Raw genomic sequence first — 16553 nt, forward strand, 5'->3', positions numbered from 1 at the left:
AATGCAGATTTAGGTGCAGAGTGATCCAGTACCATCCACACAACTAGTCTCTGAGACTTCATTTCAAAGAGGAAAAAAATTGAAATGAAGGAAACCCAAACAGCAATCAAAACAGGAATAAAATTTCTTGTCAGGCAAAAATTCTTGACCACATCTTGTCATTTGGAATACAGATGAAAACAAATGAGGCTTTCTTCCGGCCACTCGCAGAAGCTACTAGATCGCATGCCCTGGTTCTCATGGGTGACTTTAATTTTCCTGATATCCGCTGGGAGAGCAATACAGCGGGGCATAGACAATCCAGGAAGTTTTTGGAAAGCGTAGGGGACAATTTCCTGGTGCAAGTGCTAGACGAGCCAACTAGGGGGGGAGCTTTTCTTGACCTGCTGCTCACAAACAGGGAAGAATTAGTGGGGGAAGCAAAAGTGGACGGGAATCTGGGAGGCAGTGACCATGAGTTGGTTGACTTCAGGATCCTGATGCAGGGAAGAAAGGTAAGCTGCAGGATACGGACCCTGGACTTCAGGAAAGCAGACTTCGACTCCCTCAGGGAGCGGATGGGTAGGATCCCCTGGGGGACTAACATGAAGGGGAAAGGAGTCCAGGAGAGCTGGATGTATTTCAAGGAATCCCTGTTGAGGTTACAGGGACAAACCATCCCGATGAGTCGAAAGAATAGTAAATATGGCAGGCGACCAGCTTGGCTTAACGGTGAAATCCTAGCGGATCTTAAACATAAAAAAGAAGCTTACAAGAAGTGGAAGGTTGGACATATGACCAGGGAAGAGTATAAAAATATTGCTCGGGCATGTAGGAATGAAATCAGGAGGGCCAAATTGCACCTGGAGCTGCAGCTAGCAAGAGATGTCAAGAGTAACAAGAAGGGTTTCTTCAGGTATGTTGGCAACAAGAAGAAAGCCAAGGAAAGTGTGGGCCCCTTACTGAATGAGGGAGGCAACCTAGTGACAGAGGATGTGGAAAAAGCTAATGTGCTCAATGTTTTTTTTGCCTCTGTCTTCACTAACAAGGACAGCTCCCAGACTGCTGCGCTGGGCATCGCAACATGGGGAGTAGATGGCCAGCCCTCAGTGGAGAAAGAGGTGGTTAGGGACTATTTAGAAAAGCTGGACGTGCATAAGTCTATGGGGCCGGACGAGTTGCATCCGAGAGTGCTAAAGGAATTGGCGGATGTGATTGCAAAGCCATTGGCCGTTATCTTTGAAAACTCGTGGCGAACGGGGGAAGTCCCGGATGACTGGAAAAAGGCTAATGTAGTGCCAATCTTTAAAAAAGGGAAGGAGGAGGATCCTGGGAACTACAGGCCAGTCAGCCTCACCTCAGTCCCTGGAAAAATCATGGAGCAGGTCCTCAAAGAATCAATCCTGAAGCACTTAGAGGAGAGGAAAGTGATCAGGAACAGTCAGCATGGATTCACCAAGGGAAGGTCATGCCTGACTAATCTAATCGCCTTTTATGATGAGATTACTGATTCTGTGGATGAAGGGAAAGCAGTGGATGTATTGTTTCTTGACTTTAGCAAAGCTTTTGACACGGTCTCCCACAGTATTCTTGTCAGCAAGTTAAGGAAGTATGGGCTGGATGAATGCACTATAAGGTGGGTAGAAAGTTGGCTAGATTGTCGGGCTCAACGGGTAGTGATCAATGGCTCCATGTCTAGTTGGCAGCCGGTGTCAAGTGGAGTGCCCCAGGGGTCGGTCCTGGGGCCGGTTTTGTTCAATATCTTCATAAATGATCTGGAGGATGGTGTGGATTGCACTCTCAGCAAATTTGCAGATGATACTAAACTGGGAGGAGTGGTAGATACGCTGGAGGGCAGGGATAGGATACAGAGGGACCTAGACAAATTGGAGGATTGGGCCAAAAGAAACCTGATGCGGTTCAATAAGGATAAGTGCAGGGTCCTGCACTTAGGACGGAAGAACCCAATGCACAGCTACAGACTAAGGACCGAATGGCTAGGCAGCAGTTCTGCGGAAAAGGACCTAGGGGTTACAGTGGACGAGAAGCTGGATATGAGTCAGCAGTGTGCCCTTGTTGCCAAGAAGGCCAATGGCATTTTGGGATGTATAAGTAGGGGCATAGCGAGCAGATCGAGGGACGTGATCGTTCCCCTCTATTCGACATTGGTGAGGCCTCATCTGGAGTACTGTGTCCAGTTTTGGGCCCCACGCTACAAGAAGGATGTGGATAAATTGGAGAGTCCAGCGAAGGGCAACAAAAATGATTAGGGGTCTGGAACACATGACTTATGAGGAGAGGCTGAGGGAACTGGGATTGTTTAGTCTGCGGAAGAGAAGAATGAGGGGGGATTTGATAGCTGCTTTCAACTACCTGAGAGGTGGTTCCAGAGAGGATGGTTCTAGACTATTCTCAGTGGTAGAAGAGGACAGGACAAGGAGTAATGGTCTCAAGTTGCAGTGGGGGAAGTTTAGGTTGGATATTAGGAAAAACTTTTTCACTAAGAGGGTGGTGAAACACTGGAATGCGTTACCTAGGGAGGTGGTAGAATCTCCTTCCTTGGAAGTTTTTAAGGTCAGGCTTGACAAAGCCTTGGCTGGGATGATTTGATTGGGGATTGGTCCTGCTTTGAGCAGGGGGTTGGACTAGATGACCTCCTGAGGTCCCTTCCAACCCTGATATTCTATGATTCTATGATTCTATGAAATGACCAGCATTTACTGACTGACTAGATTTATAGCAGGGTAGTAGAGTAGAGCAACTACCGGCAAGATCTAGAACATAGCTCTTTGTTACAGTCATCAGTTTAGTGGGGAGAAAGTAAGAGGTTTCTATACTTTACCCATCTGGGTTGAAAAATCTAATCACCGCAGAGCGGGAAGATTTCCCTGATGAGCAAAGGGGATTAAACAATTCACTTCTGCAGAATTTAAATTTTTATTTAAAAATGGTTTTTAGGTCCTACAGTTGTGAACCAAAGGTAAAACAATGCAGAGCTGCATTCCTTATTATGCAGATAGCTTCAGTCCATTTCTGCTGCTAATAAGTTTGCCAAGCAGCAGCAAAGTGAAATTAACAAAATTCTTCACTTATCAAGGTTCTATTCAGAACCATGGAAGCAGCAATGACACAGTCAATAATGATGTCAGTTTCATGCAGGTTCTTGGTAAAGTTATGAGCAATAACAAGTCAGATATTGGGCTTATAGGCCCCAAGAAAATGGCTAGGAGAGGGGTGGAAAAATAGAGACTTTTCCCCTCCCCACTATTAATTGCAGCTGGAAATCTCTGGGAGAGCAGTTACCACAAAACAGCCCTATCTTCCTTAAGACAGCCAGGAGGCTCTGGAGGGGTGGGAAAGAGATAAAAAAAAAGCTTTTTCACACAGTCAGTTGTCCAAGCCATTAGCTTGAAGCTTCACAATTGATTAGACCAGTGTTTCGCAAACTTGGGACGCTGCTTGTTCAGGGAAAGCCCCTGGCGGGCCGGGCCAGTTTGTTTACCTGCTGCGTCCGCAGGTTCAGCCGATCGCAGCTCCCACTGTCCTCAGTTCGCTGTGCCCAGCCAATGGGGGCTGCGGGAAACGGCAGCCAGTACGTCGCTCGGCCCACGCCACTTCCCGCAGCCCCCATTGGCCAGGCACAGCAAACCACAGCCAGTGGGAGCCCGCAATCGGACGCGGCAGGTAAACAAACGGGCCCGGCCCGCCAGGGGCTTTCCCTGAACAAGCGACGTCCCAAGTTTGGGAAACACTGGATTAGACATATGCAAAGTGATCAGAAAAATTTAGCCCTCAACTAGAATCCAGGGTCAACACCCATGTAGAAATCCCAGCACCCTCCTCATTCCTAGCAGCTGGAAATGTCTGGACTTCACTGCAGCATTCCCCCGGAACCTTGCTGTTGGGCCCCACCTTATCTTTTGTGTGTACCTCTGGCTAATAGGTTTAGTCCTATGCCTATGATAGGTACATGGCAATTTTTTCAAGCTCTACTCATAGTTACAACAGTGCAGTGACAGTCAACATATACGGTACATTTGATGTTTGAATGACCCGCTGGAAAACCCTCATTCTCCACTAGTACATTTAAACCTTTTTAAAAAAAATAAGTATGTATATTACATTTCTTTTAGTCTCCACACCTCCTTGAGGATGGTAATATATACATGACTAAATCACTCTTACATGTCAGGAATAATCAGTTCCTACTGTAGATTGAGGCCACATCAATTTAAAAAACAACTTTCCTTCAGCACCATGGACTGCTGGCTGCAATCCTCCTCACTATTGCTATCACTTGGCAACCCTAATGAGGCTGAAGTATCTGACTAGCAGCAGATAAACTCCTCAAATGGTTTTGCCAGCTTTTCTATTTGCTTCTCAAAGCATGAAGCCAGCAGAAAACATCTCATGTGACCTGTAACCAGGAGGGAGTTTGAGTGGAAGAAGTTTTTGGTTTTAAAAGTTACCATCTTCAATAAAGAGCTGATTGCAGCACACTTGAATGCTAATATGAGCTAACTGTTTAAAACACAAACTGCATTTTAAACACTAATTTTTATAAGCCAAAACTCCCAAATACCAATGGTGACATGGATATTTTGAAAATAACAGCCTGGCAAAATTCTACTCAACCACACTTGTAGAGGAGTAGTTGTTTGACGGGAAAGTAAAACACCTTTTTTTAAAAAAAAAAATAGCATTAATCATCATGGTAAAGGGTCAGTGAACTGACCTTGTTCATTGGCAGGTAAACTTTTATGATCATATTGCAAAGCTAACTATTCCTTTTTCCTTCATTTCAGTTCCCTCATGTATACTGTCTGGCTCCTTTCCTGCAGCAAAGCTTCAGAATCCGTCATTCAGTAATAACTACCATTAGAACCAGCTCATAGGGACTCTGTGTTTATTATCTAGCCCTAGTGTCAAAGAGTTTTTACAGGCCAAGAGATACAAATTAAATCTTTTTAAGAACACTTCACAAAACCCAATACAATAAATACACCGTTTAGCTAAGCTCTACTGGGGCAAGCGCTTATCATTGAATGGAGGCTCAAAATGGTGCAGGTGATGTTGTAAAATGATGTATTTGGTGGCACCACACCAGAGCAGAAGCCAGACAGCATAACTATGGAGGAGCTGAAATGAAGAACACCAGAGGATAAGTCTAGTTTCAAGTCAGTTTTGTGTTGAATGCCAACCAATTGCCCTTGCTATTCAGAGCATTCACTATCTATAAAACAAAATGCATTAATTGCAGTGCTTACCACATTGGGGCCACTACTGAAGACAAATAATACATTCCTTTAATTTTTTGCAAAGGTTGTAGTTCATATTAAAATGAACACAATTAAAGCTATAAAGATCAGATACAAAATACTTCATCACTTTGCTGACAGAAAGCACACATGGGAAAATCTATCACTCATGTGATCCATATGCTACAACTAGGATTTAATTGGAAGCACATCTCCATGGTAAAGAGACCAAACACTAGGAAAAACCCCACAAGGCTTTGGAGCAAAAGGATTCCACTAGCAGAAATATGGTGTGAATAAACCCCTGATTGCAACACATGAAGCTAAGGAAAGTATAATTACTGTGAGCTTTCCTTCCTGTTTTCTTTACCTGCTATGGCTCCAGTTAGGGTCAAGATCACTATCAGCAGTTTATTCTGTATTTTTTGAGGATTTGATTGTTTGTTGTTTGTCTGTTTTTTAGTTGCATCCAATGGGCTAGATCCTATAGATACTTACAGATATGAGTTATTTTACTCATGTGAGCAGCCCTACTGAAACCATGAGAGGAGTTATTCACCTGTATCAGTGTTTGCAGGTTCAGGCCTTAATGTTGGAACGTATTTTATTGCATCCGTGTTGAAAAGCTAGCCAACTCTATGTTACACCATCCTCCATAAAACTAGCTCACCAAGACCACCCAAGCAGTCAATCCTGAGGAGGGCAACTAATAATACGATTACAATTTTAATTTCTAAAGCAACCAGTATGAAGTGCCTGCATACTGTACAAAATAAACACTTAAGATTGGTGCAAAAATAGCTCATTCCCCCATTTTCAGTTTGTTCATCTTGTACCAACAGAACCACAACTACGCAAACATCTTGAAGCCATGACTCTGTCAAAAAGTAATTCTGTTCTATGATACCATATATAGCAAATGGTAATGCAAAGCCTGGAGGATACTATGGAAGAGAAAGAACAATATGTATCCCCCGGGTCTGTGGAATGTTTAGAAAAACAGTCTGGGACCAGAAAGGCTTTTCCCCCAGAGAAACCACAAGGAGCACAAAAAACTATTGTTCTTCTGAGGACCAAAGTTTGCCTCACTCACATGGAATGGTTACAGGGTTCTGCCCATATGGCAAAACCCAGAGCCTCCTGTACAGGCTCAAGAGATCCTTGTGCCTTTCTTTGGCTCCACAGAAGACCAACTTCAATAGAATTGTGCTGCCTTGGATCTCTGCAGCTAGTCCATTCCTCCGGAAATCCCTTTTCATGAAAGAAAAAGCAAACACATAGTAAAGTTAATATTGACTGTCAGGGTTAATTCTGCTATGGAATCCATGCATGGTTGAGGATAACGGACACTCCAGAAACACATGGCGAGGCATACCTTCCCAACTCTACAGCATATCTTCAGTGGTACTTGGCAAAAGGGGTGTACCATGCTGAAGATGCCCCTTTTCTATGTTTTCTGCATACTAATCTATAGGAGTTTTCCAGAGAGGCCCAGGAAGGAAAGATTTTGTGTGTGAATTTCCTTGGTTTACCCCAAGTCACCAACATAACCTGCCGGTTTTTAAAATGTGACAGTGTTTGCAAAAAGGAAATTATTTCTTTGGCTTCCTTCTTACAACTAATTAATGAGAAAAGCGGGAAGAAAATTGTTATGCCTTACAATCAGTGTGTGTGCAATGTTTTGAAACCAGAAGCCCGTGGAGGGGGATGTTGCGATTTGGGCGTGACAACAGTTAAGCTGACAGTATAGGAGTTCAAGGAGTACTTGTGGCACCTTAGAGACGAACAAATTTATTTAAGCATAAGCTTCCGTGCGCTAAAGCCCACTTCATCAGATGCACGCAGATACTCTCTGGCAACCGTGCCTAGGGGACACAACAGGTGAGGTTTTCTACATCGGCCATAGTGTGAGCCCAATGCAGACCTTGCCAAGGCGGCTTGCTGCCCCCATGCCTCCCCCCACAGGGATGCTCCCTGTCCCTACATAGGGAGAGGGCTGCTACAGGCCCCTGAGCACAGCCAGTACCAACGAACCCAGGTGTCTCGGAGAAGATGCTTAAGCTGCCCCAAGACTCCCCAGCTGCTCCGGCCCCAGCAGGGCTGCCCTGGCGGGCCACTGCCCCCGCCCCCCAGCCCGGTTACCTGCAGCAGGCAGTGCCCGGGCCCCGCGTGCTCGGCCAGGCTGGCGTTGTAGACCTGCTGCTCGAAGACGGGCTCGTTGTCGTTGGCGTCCTCCACCAGGACGCTCACCAGGCAGGAGGCGGAGAGCGGCGGCTCCCCCAGGTCCCGCGCCACCACCCGCAGCTCCAGCGCCGCCTCCCGCTCGCGGTCCAGGCCGCGCCGGGTGCTGATCACGCCGCTCAGCGGGTCGATGTGGAAGAGCTCGGGGCCCGCGGCGCCCGGCGCCGCCTCCAGGGCGTAGCGCACCTGGGCGTTGGGGGAGCCGGGCTCGTCGGCGTCCGAGGCGCTGAGCCGCAGCACGGTGGTGCCGGGGGAGGCGGCCTCGGAGACGGCGGCGCGGTAGCGGGGCTGCGCGAAGGCGGGCGGCTGGTCGTTGATGTCGGCGATGCGGAGCAGCAGCGTCTCGCGGGCGGAGAGCGGCGGGGAGCCGGCGTCGGTGGCCGCCAGGCGCAGCTCGTACAGGTCCCGCCTCTCGCGGTCCAGGGGCCCCTCCACGCAGAGGAAATAGAGGCCGGCGGCGCCGCCGGGCCGCAGGGCGAAGGTGCCGTCCCCGCCCTGCAGGGTGAGGCCGATCTCGTCCCCGGCCTCGTCGGGGTCGGAGACGGAGACGCGGGCCACGTAGTCCCCCGGCCGCGCGGCCTCGGAGAGCCGGGCGCCGCCGCCCTCGGTCAGGTAGAGCACGTGGATGGCCGGGCTGTTGTCGTTCACGTCCAGCACGGCGATGGAGACCAGCGCGCTGCCCACCTCGGGCTCGGCGCCGCCGTCGCGCGCCTGCACGATGACGCGGTGCAGCGCGCGGGCCTCGCGGTCCAGCGGGCGGTTGACGCGCAGCAGCCCGGTCCGCTCCTCCACGGCGAAGTAGGCGGCGGGGTCGCTCTGGCGGCGGTTGATGAGGTAGCGCACCTGGCCGTTGGCGCCCAGGTCCGGGTCGGTGGCGCGCAGGCGGCAGACGGCGGTGCCCGGCGCCGCGTCCTCCCGCACGCGGGCCCGGTACTCGCGCTGGCTGAAGGCGGGCGCGTTGTCGTTCTCGTCCAGCACCCGGATCTCCACCCGCAGGCGGCCGCTCAGCCGCGGGCTGCCCCCGTCCCAGGCCTCGATCACCAGCCGGTGCGAGTCCGCCCGCTCCCGGTCCAGCCGCCGCAGCAGCACCAGGTCCAGCGGCTCCGGGGGGGAGCCGTAGCGCAGCTGGAAGAGCGGCGCCGCCGCCGCCGCCTCCTGCCCTTCGGCCAGCAGCGTGTAGCCCTGGGTGCCGAAGCTGCCGGCGTCGGGGTCCCGGGCGCCCGGGAGGCGGAAGGCGGTGCCGGGCGGGCTCAGCTCGGAGACGTTGAGCCGCAGCGAGTCCCGCGGGAAGCGGGGCGGATGGTCGTTCACGTCGGTGACCGCGATCTCCACCTGCACCATCTCCCCGCGCAGCGTGGCCGCCACGAAGCTGTAGCGCGCCCGCCGCTCCCGGTCCAGCCGCCGCGCCGTGCGGATGATGCCGGTGTCCGGCTGCACGTGGAAATCCGCCAGCAGCGCCGACTCGCCGCTCCCCTCCGACAGGAAGAAGCCGCCCGGCTGCCCGTCGCCCGGGGGCAGCCCGGCCCGGATGTCCCCGACCAGCGTGTCCGCCGGGAGCCCCTCATCCACCGCCAGGCTCAGGTTGTACAGCTGGGCCGAGCAGCCCCCCGCCGCGCACAGCCACAGGGGCACGAGCAGCGCCAGCAGCCCGGCCCCAGGCGCCCCTAGGCCCCCGCGTCTCCTGCTCCCCCGGGGGAGCGGCCGCTCCTGCCGCCTCTGGCACCTGCCGCTCGCCCTCGGGGGCCGCGGCCGCTGCCCCATCTCCGCTGCTTCCCCGCGTTTCAGACGCGAGAGCCCCTGGTCCGGGTCTCCCCGCAGCGGGAGGATCCGAGCGCCGGGTGCTCCTCAGCCACCTCCTCACAGCCCAGTGCAATGACACGGGGATCGCTTCCAATTCAGCATTGGGAGGGGTTTGTTTGCAGTCCTACGGCTCAGCCAGGGGCCCCTCGCCGCGCACGCACTGCCACAGCCTGTGCGCTCCTCCACGAGCGCTGCTGCTGCCGGATGCCTCCTCTTCTCGCTCGCCTCCTTTATTTCTTTCGCATCCGCGCCTCGCTCCGCTTTCCCCCCGCCGGAGTCAGGTGCATTATTCCTGTTGCCAGAGCAATAGGAAATCCTCTAAGCCATACACACACACACACACCTGCCAAAGTTGGTGCGGGGAATAACAAGTGTGTGTGAGGGAGGCGGGAGGAGACAGCTTCCTTGCTGCTGCTGCAGTTGAGACGCCTGCTACCCACAACGTCTCAGGAGTAGTAGAGCTGCAAACACACCCCCTCCCATGTGACTCGGCTCTCAGACAAGGGCAGACTCCGCTCCTATGGATAGCTGGAGCAAGCACTGCAGCAGGGAGTTGCCCCCTTCTTTCCTGTCTGGCTGGGAGGCGAGATTCTGGGAAGGACAGCGCACCAGCGTGATCCTGCTAACCTGAATCTAGCGTTAGAAAAGACATGCAGGCCCTCGATCAAGTGATCCATGCAAAGTAGTGATTTGGAATCGTAGAGAGAAATACGGTTTTATGCAGCTTATCTTGAATAACCTTATAGATCAGACACAAGAATAATCACTGACAATGCAATTGGATAGAGGGACAATCTGTGCCAAAACAAGAACTGCTTAGCTTGTGGGGATAAAATGAGCAAGTACACACAGGGATGTGAAACCACATTAATTCTGTTTGTGCAACTATTAAATAAGATGATGGAAAACAAGCTTCTTGCAGAGCCGCCAGGCCAGGACACAGGTGGAAGGGGTTGACTTTGGGCTCTCATTGTCATCGAAGTCACAACAGTGCCTGCATTTGAAAATGATGATTTAGGGGGAAAGATAGACTGGAGGTTCTTAAAATACAGAAAATTGACAATCTGGGAGAAGTTCCTGTCTCCTGCCTTAATAATTTCAATGCAATGAAGTTTGCTCGTAGATTGTAACACTCCAGACTGTGCAGATTGATAATGATCTAGCATTTTTATAGAGCCTTTCAGCCAAGTGGAACCCAAAGCACTTCACAAATTTTATTAAATAATTGTACAAAGCCATTAGCTGGATAAAATTGCAGCTATAGTCTCTGTAGTTAGGATCTCAGCCTCCTTTTCAGTGATTCGTGTAAACAATATTGCACTAATTTATTTATTAAATTCCTAGAAGGGGAAGCCACACAAAGGTCTGAGGTAAATGTGGTGTAATAATATATTTACCAAAAAAACAGTGCAAACCACATGAGGAGAAAATATATTCCCGAGGTAGGCGGTTATGGTGACACCTTAAGAGCCCAGGGGATAGGCACGTTAGAAGGATGATATATTTCCTTGGCTTTCTACTCATACAAATAAATCACTACATTTTTGTGAATCCTGCAGTGATCAGCCCTGCTATTGTGTATTGCTAAATTGTATAACATTTTGTCATGCTTCAATGATCTAAAACAAACTTGAACCTGGAGATGGCTTTTATAAAGATTGATTTTTGGTGGGTACTGGAGGAACAGCTTTTAAATGAAAGCAGTGAATAAAGCACACTACTACTTTTAGATGCAGAAATATGCTTCATCAGAAGAGAGAATTTAAATTATGCAAAAATCTGCAAGAATAAACAGTTTTATTACATTCAGCGAGTTTTTGTTCTCTTTATTATTCTGGTCCAAATTTTCCATAAAGTGAATGCTAGCTCTTTATCCCACCATTATTAGCTCAGTAAATAGTGAAAAGCACGGCAGGGAAGCATTTACCAGAAATAACTTCCAAGTTAAGTGAAACTTAATATCCAGCGTAGCCTTTTTTTTTTTCTGTCACATTATCTTTTGCCACAACTTCTAAAACCCTGCTGCTCTTGACAGTAGCTATTCTGGTTTTAATGTCACAAAATAATTGTCAAAATTGATTATTGCTAAAATAGTTTCTCATTTTCCTGGTTAAAATGAATCACATTAGTCCCCAGAAAGTTCTGCATCTTTTTTCAGATGTTGGAGAGGTGGTTTATTCTGAAACACTGTGGGACTTGGGATTTTATAGCCGTGAGGTCTAGACTAAGCATAGGTTTAGTAGCCAGGAACTCCTGAATTCTAATCCTATATCTAATAAATTTAAGCAAGTGCTCTAAACTCTCTCTGGGTGGAATCTTGGCTCTATTCAAGTCACTGGCAAAACTTCCCTTGATTTCAGTGGGGCCAGAATTTCACCTTTTGTTTGTTTCCCCATTGTTCATGTGTCTACCTAACTGGGCATGTCATGAGGATTAATTTGTTAATGTTTCTATGGTGACACTGAGAACATACAGCACCCTATCTATGCTAAGAACTGTGGCATCTATCATTCTGTGAAAGCTAAGGACAATATTTCAACATTTCCAGGTGTCTTGCTCTTCTTACTAGTCCTTCTTTGTACTGAATCTTACCATTTCTGGCATTCAGAAAAGGTAAATTTGGCATGGATAAACAAGAACAGGGTGAGTAAAAGAAGGTGGCAGGAGCACATATTATAGATAGGTCAGATGGTATGAAAGAATACAGTTTTTGTGTTTGCTAGGCCCTTAGGAGAATACAGTTTTTGTGTTTGCTAGGCCCTTCTTTGCTACCATGCTTGAAAAAGAGGCAAGTAAGAACTACAAATATTTTACCCCTTTCCTAAGCACCACTCCTGGGATGGCAATACTCTTTGGAATGGCTAGTGCTTCTGTAACATCATTTAAAATAGCAGCTTCAGGGGAGAAGTATTTTTTCCCCAGTGTTGTTACAGTTCCACATATCCAGATGTGGTAGGTATTTCATTTCTGACATTTCTTTCTCTCTCTTTCTCTCTCTGTGTACCATCTAAATTAGATAGATATAGGAGGGGGAAATTAACTAATGGGGGAAGAATAGAATATTTGAGAACTTACTCCTACCTTTATTCCATATTTTTGTAACATGGTTTGCTGTCGTTTGTAGAGAGAAGGTGGGGCAGAATAAAAGCTAGATCTATTCATCTTGCTGGATGAAGCAAAACGCATTGATTATATATAGCGAGAGAGTGATAATTCCAGGCATGGAAGCAAGAAGGAAACATTCAGAGCCTTGCCAGTTCCACTAATATTCATTGAGAAAACACATGGATCCTTCCCAAGTCACAGATGTTCAGTACGAAAATGCCTGGATCCTATTGAATCACAGCACATTCAGGGGAAAAAAGCCATGTCCTATTCAGTCCATGCAGTTACTAAGGAAACATATGAATCATGTTCAAGCAAGGCAGTTATTGAGGAACTAAACAAAACCTGCTGTTTTCAAGCACAAGTCACTGCCTAAATGGGAATAGTCTGTATTCAGATATAATCAGTGTGGAAATTCCTGAATGCCCAGCAATTTGGTGAGGAAACACATTGAATGACTATGTTTGGCTGGATTATATCTGGATCCATTAAGCTCTATCTAATTTCTCCCCAACTTCTGTGGATCTGTCAGTATTGATGCATGCATGAGTGTCCATGGAGTTTGCAGGGAGCTGGGTGTTTCCTCACTATTTGTATCCAGTAAACTAGTAAATTTTTCTGTTGCCGCATTGTTTCCATAATTATTGCATCCTAATTACAGTAGAAATGTTCCATCTACATGCTGTGTGTGTGTTACCCCCTGGAGTTCTTCTCCCCCGCCTTTGGCAGTCTCCATTCCCTCATCCTTGCCTTCCTCCACCTCTTCTTCTCTGATGCTTTCCATCCCCTCTCAGTTTTTCTTACTCCTTCTCTGCTTTTTTCCATATCCATGTCTTTTTTCCACATCTTTTTCTCCCCCATACCACAAGTAAAATCTTGAGCAAACTTACATGATATATTTAACCACCTCTTTTGATTACTCACTGTAGAGTGACAAGAACTACATGAAGAATAGGAGTAGCACAGATTAAAGACACAGGTATGTTTTCACTGTAAAAAAAGAGTGTGTTCTTAGCTCCTGCATTAAAATAGCAATGAAGACATAGCAACATGGCATTTCAATTGAGTTAGCAACTCAAGTTCAACCCGAGACTCCTATAAAGGCTTAAACTCGAGCTGCTAACTTAAGTTAGAAGCAGAGTTGCTGTCACTGCTATTTTAATCTGATTTAGCTAAATTAGTTAATATAGATAAGAACACATGTTTTTTGCAGTGAAGAAGTGCCATAGTGGCAGCAAAGGAGTATTATATCAGCCTCACTTCCTAGATTAGTATGACACGAGTAGTTTGGAGCCACTGTTGCAATAGATGCAAGGCATTCTTAATAGGTTTTGAAAGTTTTGACTTTAGTATTTTCATCACTGAGGTGTGGGGGGATCTTTAATACATACACAACAAAGTGTTATTCCCTGCCTAACCTGCTTTTCCCTTGTGGCCATAGTCACTATGGAAATTCAGCCTGGTAGGTGTGATGAATGGAGGATGCCTCAGATATGTAGATCCTCAGCTGTCTGGTTACTTATAGGTCTCTTATAGGACCCACAAAGATGTTGTGGCAACCAATAAAAGTTGTCACAGTTACTATGTTATTAGTAGCTTACTTTCCGAACTGAGTTAGGGATACAATAAAACCTAACTGTAATGGTTCTGCTGGTAGCCATCATTCATCTCTGTTGTTTGCAAATTGCTTTGCACAACTCAATTTATTTCTGAAGCTGATGTTTGGTCCTCCCTAATCCATGGGGATTTCATTGTAAGAATCAGATTGGAAGTAATTTCTTTGATTTTATTTTCAAAGGCAGGATTTTACACCTTTGAGTGCTATGTGGCTGCAGGTAAAATGTGAGTAGACGTCACTTTGTTCTCAGAAGAGAGATTTTCTTTGTAGGCATGTGTCTGATTTGGAAAATTCACTGTTTTATAAGTCTGGATGTGATGATCATTCAGGGTCAGATACTGATAACCTTACTCATATAGAGTAAGGCTATTGGAATCCAACTCTCAGTCAAAGTAGAGTTGCCCAAAGAATACTTACATATTATTTTTTCCATTAGTCTTATTTTCCCCTCCCTTCTCTCCTTTGCTCCTCCTTTGTTGGCCCTTTTGCTCTGCTACAAGCAGGAGTGGCACTGGCCATTTTGCCCGCCCAGGGGAAACCATTTTTGTTTCCTTCCTCTGCCTCCATCAGCCTTGGGGCACGGGAAAGACTGGCCAATCAGGGGAGAGCAATATAAAAAACTAAGTGGTGCAGCAGGATGTCACCCTTTAGGAGACCGTTCTGCTCACATGCATCTAGAATCAGTTGTGGCTAGAAGGCTATCTTTCCCTCCTTCGTGTCTTTTCTGTTAAACTTGTTCCATGCTCTTTTTGCCTCGCACCTTTTCCCACTATTATCGGAACTACCATTTTCACCTCACCCACTTAACTACGTTTCTCCTAGTGTCTCCTCAGAACTCTTCTTGAATAACTAAAGGGAGGAGCATAGAGGGTCACGCATGCTCTCTATCCCAGCCATCGGTAGACAGAATACACAGCTCAAGTATTTGAATCTAGGTTCATAATTTTGCATAATATGTTACTTACTCTCCCAAGAAGATCAGGACGTTTATTCCTGATGCATAAACACATTATCTCATTTCTTTTTGTAAAATATGCTTCTGGAAAACTAAGGTAAAATGAAATATGAAAATAAATGTTAAAGGGATTCAGTGGTGTTCAGATATATTTAGGGCCAAATTCTGATAACCGTACGTACACTGGATATTTCCTTACCCTACAAATGGTCCCATTTAAGTCAGTACTGAGTGGGATCATTCACGGAGTAAGATTTTTACTCATGTTGAGTAGTACATAATAATTGAAACTAGATAATGGTATGCCCTTTTCAACTTTAACTCTAGCTTTCACTACTATAACACTCTAATATGTACAGTATGAAAGTGAGCGACTGTGCCATGTTCAAACCACGGACATTTAATTCTTAAATTCCTTTTATCATTTACAATGAAAAGGAAAAGCTCTGACAGACAATTGAAGATTTTCCTAATCTCTCTCCTGGCCTATTATATTGATTAAATTAATGATGGTTTAAAACAATCCCTTTAAGATTTTTCTGAAAAGAGTTCACTGTTTTTATATATTGTGTTTATTTTGTCATCAGACAATAACCACAAAAGAAGTTTAGGCTGCATGATTTCTGCTTTACACAAAGTTCTCTTGTGCCACCTACCTACCGTTGATGGAATCAAAGTACAGGGGCTCTGATGAAGTTGGATTTGGAAATCAGAAAGTCTATTAAGAACCTAGTTCTCCTGAATTAGTCCTAGTAGCACAACCTCACTCATCCTTGTCTCCATTAAAACTGTTCATTTGTGACTAGAAAGGCTGTTACTATGACTAAATAAGGGATTGTTCAAGTTGTTTTGATTCATCCCTTACTAGATATGTCAGAATGGGTCCAATCCGATTCACTCATCCAAACAGTGCCCATGCAGAGCTCTGTTGTATTTTATTTGTATACATGCATGAGAGAGGGAAGGGGGAAGAAGGTACAGGACAAGAAATAAACTAGGGCGAAATTCTACCATTGGACTTCCAAAGGAATTCTATATATTACCAATGACCGAATTTGGCCCAAAAGGTGATAAGCTTTCTTCATCCTTATGCTTTCTCTCAACTCAGTTAAGTGACTTCAGGACCAGAGAGGTCAGTACACATCTATAGGAGGGTAGATCCTGAAGTACATTGGTACGCTTTAAAAAATTCAGTTTCAGGTATAGTTGTCGTGAACCTACAAAAAGCAAAATTTTAGTGAGAGTAAACGTGATAACAAATTGGTCCTTCCTTATTTGAATATAGAGCTGGCTAAAACTCAGGAGTTTTGGTTTGGGAGAAATTTTGGTCCTTCCCAATTTGCTTTCATTCCAGTTCAGAAGGAAAGCAAAATTACTGAAATTTCATCAAACTGGAGATCCCTGAAAATTTCATTATGGAAACACCAAAATATGGTGGTCTTGAAACAAAATATGTGAAACTGACCTTCAGTTGCTGTCCGGTCGGGATCATGCCAGAGCCTCAGGCTCTGGGGACTGCTAGGCTCCCAACTTAAGCCAGAACTCTTGGATTCAAGGTTCCCTGCAAGAGCGCTGGGATACCAGAAGCCCTAAGGTG

The 16553-nt window shown here is 46.6% G+C and overlaps 1 protein-coding gene across 3 annotated transcripts in view; it reads right to left on the reverse strand.

Annotated features, from left to right (window-relative positions):
- The window catches only part of DCHS2 (dachsous cadherin-related 2), a 235685-nt gene extending 224604 nt beyond the window's left edge, over positions 1-11081 (reverse strand). For all 3 annotated transcript variants that reach the window (XM_043545864.1, XM_027833465.3, XM_043545865.1), the window contains exon 1: positions 7380-11081. In XM_043545864.1, coding sequence (XP_043401799.1) covers positions 7380-9239 — 1860 coding nt within the window. In that variant the 5' untranslated portion in view covers positions 9240-11081. The remainder of the gene's footprint in view (positions 1-7379) is intronic.
- Between the last annotated feature and the right edge of the window lie 5472 nt (positions 11082-16553).

Source organism: Chelonia mydas, chromosome 4, assembly GCF_015237465.2.
Source record: "Chelonia mydas isolate rCheMyd1 chromosome 4, rCheMyd1.pri.v2, whole genome shotgun sequence".
Taxonomy (NCBI): domain Eukaryota; kingdom Metazoa; phylum Chordata; order Testudines; family Cheloniidae; genus Chelonia; species Chelonia mydas.